We start from the raw sequence: 13,384 nt of genomic DNA, 5'->3' as shown, positions 1-13,384 counted from the left end.
GGGAATTTACCACTTCTCTTTGCTAGATCTCCGTTTAGAACACTTATGGACTCCTACTTGTTGGGGAATCTCCACCGTTGTAACAAAGTATCAAAAGGGTGAGTGTTTAGGACAAGAGGGGCTAGGTTGCACAAGTTCACAAGTATTTCGCCAGAGTTTTAGGTTAATTTCTGTCCGTTTAAGCTTCCGTTTAAGCTTGTATTTATAGAAAATGATTAGTTTTAGGGTTTCGAGCATTCTGTCGCAGCAGGTGTCGCGCGCAACAGAGTGAGTTGCGCGCGGCATCCCAGCGCAAGTGATTGGGTTGCTCTGCTATGGGCAGCGCAACTAATTGTCTTGCGCGCAGCTTTATTATAAGATTTGATTTTATATTTTCTATATAATTCTGAATCTTCCGCAGCGCAACTCTGGGGGTTTCGCTGGGTGTCGCGCACAACTAAATTAGTTGCGCGAGGCAACCCATCGCGATTCTTTGAGATGTGCGCGACTTTTTCTGCGCCAGCACTAAGATTTAACCTAAGAGCTCCTAAATCCGTCATTATTAGATTTTAAGCACGGGCTTAAGCCTAATTATAATCGGGTTTTATTAATTGGACCTTTGTTTTGGCCTTTTCTTTAATTTGGGCTAGTGTTTTGTGTTTTGTGGCTTAACCAGTTATCCATAAGTATTCTTCACTTCGATCCAACACGAAGATGGTTTTATTTATCATCATTGCACTTTCTATCGGGACAGGAGGCCAAAAGTAGATGTCTACACCTACCATCTCCAATTCTCACTCCACACCCAACCATGGTCGCTCGTAGTAGAAACGATATCACCAAGCCTAATCGGAAATATCATAATTTCAATACCATGGTGTCCATGGTTACGAAATCCCCTCTTCCTCGTAACCCGGTTTCTGCTTTACGTGACCTGAATTGGAAAATGGCTATGGATGATGAATTTAATGCTCTTATTAATAATAAGATGTGGGAGTTGGTGCCCCGTCCACCTGATGTTAATGTTATTCATTCTATGTGGATTTTTACTCATAAGGTGAAATCTGACGTTCTTTTGAGAGGCATAAAGCCCGTCTTGTAGGTGATGGCAAAACACAAAAGGTTGGCATTGATTGTGGGGAGAATTTTATTCCGGTGGTCAAACCAGCTACATCCATACTGTGCTTAGCTTAGCATTGTCCAAAGCTTGGCAAATTCATCAGCTTGATGTTAAGAATGCATTTTTGCATGGTGAGCTTAATGAGACTGTCTATATGCATCAACCTCTTGGTTTTTGTTATAAGACTCATCTTGATTATGTATGTTTGCTGCAGAAATCATTATATGGTCTGAAACAGACACCCAGGGCTTGGTATAAGCGATTTGCTAATTTTGTTACTTCTATTGGTTTAACTAATAGCAAGAGTGACAATTCTCTCTTTATTTACCGAAATGGCTCAAATGTGGCTTATTTGTTGCTATATGTTGATGACATTATTCTTACAGCTTCCTCTAATTCTCTAAGGTGTTCTATTATTGCTCTTCTTAGCAAGGAATTTGCTATGAAGGATTTAGGTCTTCTAAATTATTTTCTTGGCATTTCTGTGACAAGGCATAAGGGTGGATAATTTTTGTCATAACATAAGCATGCTGAAGAGATTATTGACAGGTTCGGGATGAGTTCGTGCAAGTCTTCGGCCAATCCTGTTGAGGCTAAGCCGAAAGTAAGTGCTTCGGGCTCTCCTTTTGCAGATCCCACCTTATATCGTAGCCTTGCTGGGGAGCTACAGTATCTTACTTTTACAAGGCCGGATATTTCATATGTTGTGCAACAGGTATGCTTACATATCCATGATCCAAAAGAAACTCATATGGCTGATCTAAAACGCATCATTCGGTATGTGCAAGGTACTCTTGACCATGGTTTGCATCTTTATCCATCATCTATTTCTACACTTGTATCATATACAGATGCTGACTGGGGTGGGTGTCCCGATATGAGACGTTCCACATCTTGATATTGTGTGTTTTTGGGTGATAATTTGATATCTTGGTCATCTGGATGACAAGCTACTCTCTTCAAGTCTAGTTGTGAAATAGAGTACAGAGGTGTGGCCAATGTGGTTTTGGAGTCGTGTTGGCTTCGTAATTTGTTATTGGAGTAACATTGCCCGATTAAAAAGGCAACCTTGATTTATTGTGATAATGTGAGTGTTATTTATCTTTCGGGTAATCCAGTGCAACATCAGCGTACCAAGCATATTGAGATGGACATTCTTTTCGTTCGTGAAAAGGTGGCTAGAGGTAAAGTGCGAGTCCTCCATGTTCCATCTAGGCACCAAGTTGCGGACATCTTTACAAAAGGACTACCCCGGGTGTTATTTGAAGATTTCAGAGATACTCTAAGTGTCCGTCCTCCTCCTGCTTTGACTAAAGGGGTGTGTTAAGATATATATATATATATATATATATTTATCATATATATCTTTGACCTTGTAAATATATAGTTTCCTAGATTAGTGCTTAGAATATTTTGTATATAGTTTTTCCCTAGTTTATAGCATTAATTAGTGGCTTAACTTAAGCCCTTGGATATTGTATATATTGACAGTGAATGCAAAGAAATACTCACGGATTAAATTCCTTCACACGCCTTACTACAATTTTGTTCTCATCCTAGTATCTTAGTTTTGATCAATCATTCTTAATTTTAGGGGAGCCCCAGTTTCTCTTCTACAGAAAAATGTAAATAAAAGCAACTTTATCAATATTTTATTTATTTTTTGGTGCTGACTCACCCCTCTCTCTCCTTCCCTTCTTTCTCCTACCTCCTTCTTCTAGCTTCCCATGGCTTCTCAACGTAACAATGGTGGAGTCTTTACCAAGATTTTAGACCACAACCCAATATCACGGCTAGACCAACCCCAACCCACTTTTTCGGCAGCCATTTCCGACGGTTTCCGGCGGGGCAAAGCTGCCGAATTCTACAAAAACCTTAAGAAAAAGTGGAGAAATAAAGGACATTGTTAACACTATATGGAAGGTGTTTATCATTTTTTAATTTAACCTCAAAAGTTGTTAAATTGGGGGTTTATGGTGGGTAGAAGTGGTAGGAAGCCATGAAAATGGCTTAGTTTGAAGGTGGTGGAGTTGTATAAGAAGAAATTGATGATATAGGGAGAAGAGGAGAGAGAAAGAATTTTTATGATATTATTACCAAAATGAATATAATACTACTATACTTCTAATTACAGGAATGTATTTATACTAATCTTACCAAACTATGTATTAACTAACTACTTAAGCTAATACTCTAACTGTATACTCCAACAGCCCCCCTCAAACTGGAATGGATGAAACAACCATGACAGTTTGAAATAGAGCTACGTAAAGAGGAGTTATGATGCTGAGTTATGCTATCAGATCAACCAAACATAAGCTACCAATGTAGGACCATGAATTGCTGAAGTGGACCAACTGAACTTGTTGAACTTAAAAACAACACCAACATCACCACCAATCATGAAACTTGGCGCAATAAACTCTAACTTGCATAAAAATCCTTCTGAAATATAGTCCGAAACCATTCTCAAGAATGTGCCTTCTTCCATATCTAGCACACCCAACTTTCAAATTACAACCACCAAACCAAAAAATCCTTTACCAAACTTGGAATCCACCAATACCCAACTCCTTGATCACCAATCAAGCCATAGAATCTGATAGCACTAATGATACCAAACCAAATCCATCAACCAAACATTATGTAACGATGAACTCATCACCAACCTTATGATCATCACACCATATTCCCCTCCTCAAGCTTTGAAGGGTAGAAAACTATTCAACGCAAGATGCATAGGCAACCAAACCACCAATATATGCCATAACACCAAATTTAACAATCAAACCAAGAGAATGAATGTGGAAGAGAACATGTTTAGAAGATGAAAAAGAGAATAAAATCATCACAAAAGATCTGAAGAATTGACCTCTTTGGGTCGGAAATTGACCACTTGGGTTTTAAAGAAATGAGCCTCAATGGGTCTCACCAAAACTGATTACAAAGGATCACAAAACTGACCTTTATGGGTCTTGAAAATGACCATCTATTGGTTCTGAAAAAACTGATCACAATTGATCATCAAAGAAAGGCCTCTTTGGGCACTGACTAACTATGGGTCTCAAAATTTAAAGCCTGTATAGGAAAAATCAACAAGCCACCATGGGTAATCAACAATAAGAGGGAATTATCAGAAAAAATATCAAGATAAAGAGAAACTAATCTCATAAGAGAAAGAAATTTCAAGAAGAAAATAATCTTGGAGCAAATTCAGTGAAACAATCAGGGAAAATATCAGGAAAACTTCAACACACCATCATTGCCAACAAACAACTACAAACTGATCCAATACATAATACCTCCATTAACATCCAACAATATTGAACAACACCCAACAATCAATAATCACTCAGACAACAATAATCATCAACTACAATCCCAATTAACAATCAACCAAATGTATGCACCAAAATTAGTAAAATAAGCCTCAACTAACTATCACCTTCAACAAACTCCAACAATCATTAATCAACCACATTCAAAATTCCCAAAACATTAAACTCAATCAGGCAGCCACAATACCATAATGCAACATGAGCAATCCACACCAAGCAAGAATCAAGAACAAGAGTATTATACTAAAATTCGTTAGAAATTATACCCAGAACATGAAACCCATGAAAATACTCGATAATTTTCAAGAAACATCGAACTAGTCTCCAATTAGATGTCGAAGAACACAGAGCCGCAATCGAAACAATCGTGAAACATCGACCATAAAAGAAATTACTACCCAGAAATTATAATCAAGCAATTTCTCTCGAACTTCAAATACTAAGAAACTTCAACCCAGAAAATCAGAGTACGCTTTAGTGCTTCAAATGAGTTGAGGTAGCCCCAATTCGTATTATTGAAACCCAAAACAAACGAACGAAGACAATCAATTTCGCTAAAGAAATCGAAGAACCCTAGAATTTGGGGAAAAAATCAAGAAACTAACAATTGATTGATTCTTGGTTAGAAAAACGAATTGTGAGTGAAAATAGGAGAAAAATGGGCAAATTAAAAGCTCAAATTACCCAATTTCGAGCCCTATGTGAACAAAATTCGAACATAAAATTTTTGGAAAAAATAAATTGGGGATTTTTAATTGAACAAAAGTGTGCGAAATATGGAGCTAGGATCGTTCCCGCTTTGATACCATGGTAAATTTGGGGTTTATGGTGGGTAGAAGTGGTAGGAAGCCATGAAAATGGCTTAGCTTGAAGGTGGTGGAGTTGTATCAGAAGAAATTGATGATATGGGGAGAAGAGGAGAGAGAGAGTGTTTGTGATATTATTACCAAAGTGAATATAATACTACTATACTTCTAATTACAAGAATGTATTTATACTAATCTTACCAAACTATTTATTAACTAACTACTTAAGCTCATACTCCAACTGTATACTCAAACAAAAGTTGCTTCGATGGTGGAGTGAGAGGTGGTTTAATGGAGGAGAGAAGCTGGTTGAATTGATCAACCACAAAGTACAGTAAATTGTGCAAAAGAAAAATAGAAAATTACATTTTTATTCTAGTTTTATTAGTTAAAAAGACAAATTTAATCCTATGAGATACATTCTATGTTTATCAATAAGATAAACAGGGAATTACCCCTTTTTTATTATTGGCTATTCTTTCATGATGATTACCATTGTAAGCGGCATAAAAACCCATGACTGCGGCAACTTTGGCAGAGTGATGGCAAGGTAATTATTTCTTCAATTTTCCGATTCATCAAAAGTTATAATTTTTTTTGCTACTTAATTGGGCTATTAAATCTGATTCATCATTGATTTATTGGCAAATTAAATTGGTTTATTGAATTTTAAACATTTTTTAATTTAAGCATAAGCTTTTCTTGTTTAATTTGGTCATAAGATAAAAAGTTGGAAGATTTTAGTGTCAGATTGTGAAATGTGATTCTAAAACACTCATAATAATATGTAGTAGGTTGGTGATATCATCGGCAGATTTGAGAAGAAGGGTTTCTTTTGAAACTCTTTAAAAAGGTGTTTTGGGAATTGGACCTTCGGACAGGTTCTAATATGTGGGTTGTAGACTGATCTCGGTCCGAGTGATGACAGGGTTAAGGGTTTTTTGCACAACAAACACTGGTAACTGTCTTCGGGGGTTATGTCGAGGAAGGCCCCTTCTATTCCGAAGTTAGTATAGTGTTTTTATAAAGAGAAAGATATGCAAAAGAATTTATTGCTTGGGGTTTAATGTGAATGAACGAAGAGAAAGAAGAATGAAGGCTTTTATACCTTTCTTATATAGACAAATGGGCCTTGAGTTCAAATGGGTTTGCCATGTGATTTGGCCTTTACTGACTTGACAATAGTTGGATAGTTGAACTTTACTTTGACCTTGTAATTAAAGCATTTATGGACTGACTCAATTGGACCCAAAAAAAAAAAGTATGATCTTAATTTCACAAGTTTCTAATAAGTTGTATGATCTACACTGTAACATAGTAGTATGTAACATAGTATGATCTTAATTTCACAAGTTTCTAATAAAGTAAAATGCATGACTAGTAATTAGTTGACCACGGAGCAGTACGTCTATATGTGCTTCTCTGCCTAGATGATCCCTTCATTCTCTTCCAAACTTGAGATTTAGTGTTTAAGATTGGGGTCTTGGTGAAGACAACCACTTGTACAAAATAGTCTGTCCCTGATTGAATGTCCAATATAGTCTGTCAAAGACTGTCCACTTGTAACTGATGATTTGTATCTGACACTTTGATGTCGGGTGGTGAATGTTCCCTCTTTCATGCTGAGGGTTGACTCTCCGAAGAGGCGAAGAACACTGACTTATCGTTGATTCCAGCACAGGAGTATTATCGAAGGAGAGAGCAACTAGCAAGGGTGATAGGTAATGGGCTATGCATGTAGAGTTGGGCTTTTATATGAGATCCATTTTTTGTGGGTGCGATTTGCAACCCTTAGACTTCTCTAGCAAAAAGTTTCATATATGACTGGTCACGCTGTGTACCCACCAGCCGTAATATTTTATTATTTTTGTAATTCCTCTTCTCTCTTCACTTTCTCTCTTGTTTCACTCTCCTCCTTTCTTCTTCTCCAGTTAGCCCACATATTACCAATCTCAACCCCCAAAATTCTCTATTTCTCTCTCTTCTAATGTCTTTCGATTCATGGCCGCCCAATTTAAGCATCGCGCTATCGACAGCCACACCTCCTCCGCTCTCCGCTGTCAATTCTCCACCGGAGCAACGCAGAAGATGAAGGTGAATATGTAAAGGTCGATGGAGTTGAATACGCGGCAAGGATGAGGCGAAATCACCATTTATAATTTAATGCAGATTGAAGCTCGTAGAGGACAGAGGAATGAGAAATACTTCGGTTGAATGAAATTCGCCAAAAGTTCAGTGGGTACTTGTACTGGGTAATGAATTATGAATGGAGGTTTGGAGTTTGGGGCAATTTTAATTTGTTTATTTAATTTTTTCATTGTGTTGTGTGGTGGTTGGAGTTAGTGGTATGGTGGCTACTTTAGCTGTGTAATTGGTGACTAGGTCAGGGGTTACTAGGTTTCGATTAGGGGTTATTTAATTCAGTCGGTCATGGGTTACCAGGTTCGGTCAGGGGTACTTGGTTGGCCAGGAGTTACTTGGTCAGGGGTTACTAAGTCGATCAAGGGATACTAGGTCGGAGGGGTTACTTGGTTAGGGATTACTAGCTCGGTGGGGTTACTAGTTCGGAGGGATTACTTGTGTGGTAGCTGGACACACACAAAACCCAGTGAAGGGGACAAATTAATCTTTTGCAATATTATAACACTATTTTATATTACAAATTTTTTTCCGCATTCTTGTATGGGTATCACTACGTGCTCCCCTTTTCCTTCATAATGACGTTATCTTATATTTTTTTATGTTCATTTTTGTATATGTAAATAATTTTATATCATTAATTGTTTAGTCTTATTAATTAATACGATATGCTATATTAAAATTATTAAATATTTTATTTTAGACAGTTTTTATATATTTGCCTAATTATTTAGTTGAGTTAGTAGACTTTATTTGAAAAAACATATTTCAATATAGAATAAAAATAACTCAGTTTGATTGTACTTACTTTTTTCTTAAGCATAAAAGGAAACATTTTTGTACTTTTCAAATGTACATATGATATGCTTAATGTAAAAAGTAATAATAATAATTATATAAAAAATAATAAAAGTAAAAATCTAAAACTTCTAAAATGTACAATATCATATATGTATTTTACAAAATGAACATCGTCTTTTAATTTTATACATTTGGTATAAAAGGTATATGGAATCATCCTCTTTCATGTACACTTGTATAATTGTACCCCTTCTACTCTTATGATGTCTGTATATTTTTCTAGATAATTTTTTTTTCTTAACCTATATATCATCGTCTTTCACTTTAATTTCATTATCTTGTAAAAGAGAAATTTTTGTAAATAAAATGTAAGTTACAATCAAAACACACAACAAATAAAACTAGACAATCAAATAAACATTTATAAATACAAATTCGAACACATTATAGACAATTAAATTTGTGGTTTGTATTTTTAAATATTAAGTATAGATATTTAATTCAAGTAAAAACTCGAGCATCAAACGAGCCAAAAGGCTAGTTATATTATATTGGAAATGAACATCTTTCAATATGAAAATGAACATGTATCAAAATTAATTGAACTACAGTCATACAAAAATGATAATAAATGAACATTAATTTCATCTAAATTAATCATGGTTCCTTAAAAACGAACATTTACGATAGATTAAATTTAATAGCAAAAATTCACCAAATAGCAATTTTTATTAACAAAAATAAATAATTTTAATTAATAATTAATGATTCATTTCCTTAAATCAAATTGTAATTTGTTTATAATTAGTTACTAAAATTTGAATATTAATCCTTTACAAATGAATATAAAATATATCTAATTGAACATTTATAATAGATTAAATTTACTTAGTAAAATTACATTGAACATTATTTATAATTGAATTATGTTATAATTAATAAAAGTTCTTAAAACATAATTAAAATATCATTATAATAATCACTTTATATGATAAAATATAAGAAATTCATAACTTTTATTGAAATCCCTTATTAGGTCTATAGAAATTTATGAAAAAATTCAAAACAACATTTATTAGAACTCCAATTAACAATTATTGATATATGAATGGTCGTACACTAATATATAAATGAACATTCTCCAAATGAAAATGAACATTCATCAAATTAAAAATAAAGAACCATTTCACTATAAAACAAATTTACATTTCTATAATCCTACAAAAAAAAAAGTCAAATTATCCAGATAATTAGGACTTTTAACCTCTGTTTTCAAGTTTTTTTTATGTCCAATAATTTTGTAATCTAATCATTCTAAAATTGAATATGAAAGTATTTTAAAATGAACATTTCTGATAGATTAAATATACTCGTCGAAATTCACCGAATAACAATTTAATTCATAAATAAGTAATTTTAAATTAATAACTGATAATATAATTAGTTTTAGCTATCTAATATTAAAACATTATAAATTAAACACTTACGCATTGTCAAATTCTTTATTATTGGTCTCTGGCCATTCTACAAAAATTGTACATATGATAGTAAATTTTAATTATTTTTAAGCAACAATAAGTATTATCATAGTAGTTTACATTTTGAGAACATATAACGCAAATTAAATTATAGAAAAAATAGGGTTTATACATTTTTTTTGTTCCAATAATTGAACAAAGTACTTATAATTTTGTAGATTGTTGTTGCGATGAGAGAAAAAATTCAAAGAAAATGATGAAGAGGAAGGTTTATACAGTTAGGTGGGCCTACTGACGGAATAGCCACCAGATTTTTAATTTAAGGGGTGAATATTTAACGGGTAGTAATTTTTAAAATAAGTCTTACAATTAGGTGATAATTTACGAATTTTCCTAAAAATTGTAATTTAAGAAGTCTTACAATTACCTCTTATGGATCGCTATTAATATCTTTTTACTCAATTACTGCTCTCCAACTCTTCATTATTTCTCACTAACTTTTTAATTTACAATATTTGAATTTCACTGAAGGGATCACCATTATTCTCATTTAATTGTGTTGTTTTTTTTTTGGTTTTATTTCACTCAATTTTTAGGTGTATTATGCAAATTCCAACACATTATTATTTTCGTTCTCTAATTTATACGTCCTCTGTTCTTTTATATTTGACCCCTTTAACTTTTACACTATTCACCATCCCTTCTTCAACCATTTTTTTTGTGAATTATATACAAGTAAACACATATTCATGTGGAATATCGTTAGATTTCCTTTAATAAGTATTGTATCATAATGTATAATTTCTATAATTTAAACATATAGGGAATTAAAGTAAGTTATTGGCTGTTAAAGTTTTGCATTTGCAAGTGTGATAAATGAAATAGGTCAAGTAAAAAAGAACCTAGAAAATATGTAGCTTATACTACTATTGTATTCAGCCTATCAATGAATTAGGTTTTATAAGAGGATAATACTAATAATAATAATAATAATAATAATAATAATAAGGGTATTTGGGTATCAAAATGGCTTCCCATTTTGGGCCTCTAATGTCCTTTGGGCCGCCAAGTCCAATAGCTCTGATGTCATGTTCTTTATATTCATACTCAATACAAATTTTCCCCGAGAATCTAGTATATGTAGCTTTTCCTACACCCTCTGTCTATACTACGTCGTTTTATGAAGTAGCTTTCTGTACACCCTTTGTCTTTCCTTCTTTACTTTCCATTCAAATAAGTACTGTGTATAAACATTTTTATAGACTTCATTTTCTCTCTCCTTTTTTTTCACCAATTTCATTTTCTCTCTCTTTTTTTTCACCAATTTCATTTTCTCTCTCCTTTTTTTTCACCAATTTCATTTTCTCTCTCCTTTTTTTCATATTTATTGTTTTTCAATTTTCTCTCTCTTCTTTCATGGAGATCAATATAAGTAATTCATACTTTTAATGGTAATTAGTCAATTGTTTTAATCATGATTTGTTTTACAATTGTAATTGGACGATTATAATGATCTAATTTCAAAGTTTATGTTGTATTGACTTTAATTTTGATAATGCTCTGGCTTTGGTATTTTTATTGTTGCTGTTAGTTGATTAATAATTTAGATTGTATTGTTCATCTAACTCGATTGTTTTTTTTTTTGTATTTTTTATTGTAATGTTATTATTTGATTGTTGTTTATTCTAGTTTTGTGCGTTTCATATGAGTATCGATCTATTGTTGTTTTAATTGTGCTAATCAATTATTTTTTACTGGTTTTGAGCGTCGTATAAAAATAATCTTAGTTAAAATAATGATCACTTCTGTAATAGTAAATGTTCATTTATGTTTAATGTATTTTTTATGTATTAAACTACTTGAATATGTTTATTGTAGTTGTATTGAATATATATGTTGTACATGTGAATTTCAATTAATTTCATTGTTTTGTAAATGCTCATATACATTTTAACTAGTGAATATATTTTATATTTGTTCTGTCGTAATAATGTTCATTTACGTAATTATAAATGTTCATTTATATATTTACTTGTGTTTATGAAATTATATGTTGTACATGTGACTTTTAATGATTATCACTATTAAATTTTGTAGTTTCAGAAATAATGTTCAACTATGTAACGATTGATGATCATTTATGCATTACATTTGGTAATTCAACTGTAATTGACCAAATGTATTATTATAATTGAATATTGTTGCTAATGTATTTGTTTATTTATTACATGTTACATTATTGCAGTGGGAAAAAGGATCCTATTATTTTTTAAAAAGAAAGTTAGTCTAAGTTAGTGGGGAAACAATTTAAAGCTTCTTATAAAGTTTATGAAATGTGTTCAAATTCCAATTATATGGTCAAGCCAATGATCAAGTTGGTTTTAGTCTTTTAAAGATCAAGTGCTCAAATTCCTCCCATTATCTTCCAAAAATGTAAAAGTTCTTATAAATGCTCAAATGGCTCCTAATATTTATAAGAATATCTTTAACCTTTTGTTATTAAGTACTATTCTTCTTATTGAAATATTAATTTTTTTTTAAATCTTCCATAAGTGAATATTTTAGTATTTGAATGGTCATTTAGTTTCTAAAAATGATCATTAAGTTTTTGTAAATAATCATTTAGCTTTTGCGAATGATCAAAATTGATTAACAGAATAATTTATGATAGGAGTGTCGCATACCTAACAAAAATAAACCTAACTATACCACTACTATGTAGACAAGCAAGCAAGGGTCGATTCCCAAGAGGCTATGCACTAGTAAAAAAACGTAATGGCAAGCCCCAAATGGCAAGAGGTTTATGAATTCCGCTTCCAAAAATACCAAAATAAAAAAAATAAAATAAAATAAAAAAGCAAATGGCAAGCGGTTTTAAGGTGAGCCGCTTACAAAATTGTAAATGGTAAGCGGTTTGGACATTGAACCGCTTGCCATTTGCTAAAAAAAACCCTAAAATGGCGCTCCCTCCTTATTTCTCACGCCTCTTCTCCTTCTCTCCTCTCTTATTTCTCATGCCTCCTTCTCTCTCCTCCCTAATTTCTCACGGCTCTTTCTCTTCCCTCCTCTTCCTCAATTTTTCTTACCCTTATTTCAATTCTCACATCTCTTTCTATCTCCTCTCTTCCTCCATTATTCTCACCCTCATTCTTCTCACTCCTCTCTCCTCTTGTCACCAACCACCCACCATGCAACAACCAAGCACCACCGAGCAACATCTGAGCGAATACTAGCAAAATCGAGCAAAAAACAAAAAAACCAAAAATCCCAAAATTTGAGCGAATACTAACATGCGTGTGGGTTTTCAAGTTTTTCATGTCAAAATCGACCATAAAAACTCTAGATCTGATCTAGAGTTTCCATGATCGATTTTGACCTTTAAAACCATAATTTCTAGCAAAACTAAGGTTTTGGTTGATTTCAAGGTACCCCCCCTCCTTTTTAAGGTGGGTTTAAGGTGCTTGGTGGTGGTGGTGGTGATACGGGATAAGGAGGCTGTGAAGGAGTTGTGTCTTCGATAAGTGCAATTACTATATATATCAAGGATCACTATTATGGAGATAATAAGTTCGTTCTCTTGGGGCATCATCATCTGTTGCTAGACTATGAGAGATGATCTTTAGACTAGTCAAATAGTCCAAAGCCCGCAAGAATGGATCATATGAGGTCACACACAAGGGTATTGGGTTAAGAAAGTTAGAGGCCTATTAATGGGCCTCATGA

General features: G+C 33.1%; 1 protein-coding gene across 1 annotated transcript; it reads left to right on the top strand.

The window, feature by feature from the left end:
- Positions 1–1,655: 1,655 nt before the first annotated feature.
- Positions 1,656–2,426, top strand: LOC110713726 (uncharacterized mitochondrial protein AtMg00810-like). The gene is made up of 2 exons (XM_021892175.1): positions 1,656–1,962; positions 2,218–2,426. Exons 1-2 carry the CDS (start codon positions 1,656–1,658, stop codon positions 2,424–2,426), a joined length of 516 nt encoding a protein of 171 aa, XP_021747867.1.
- Positions 2,427–13,384: the final 10,958 nt, after the last annotated feature.

Source organism: Chenopodium quinoa, unplaced genomic scaffold (assembly GCF_001683475.1).
Source record: "Chenopodium quinoa cultivar QQ74 unplaced genomic scaffold, ASM168347v1, whole genome shotgun sequence".
Classification (NCBI taxonomy): domain Eukaryota; kingdom Viridiplantae; phylum Streptophyta; class Magnoliopsida; order Caryophyllales; family Amaranthaceae; genus Chenopodium; species Chenopodium quinoa.
The sequence above is the reverse complement of the archived record's forward strand: the minus strand, read 5'-3'. Positions and strand labels throughout refer to the sequence as shown.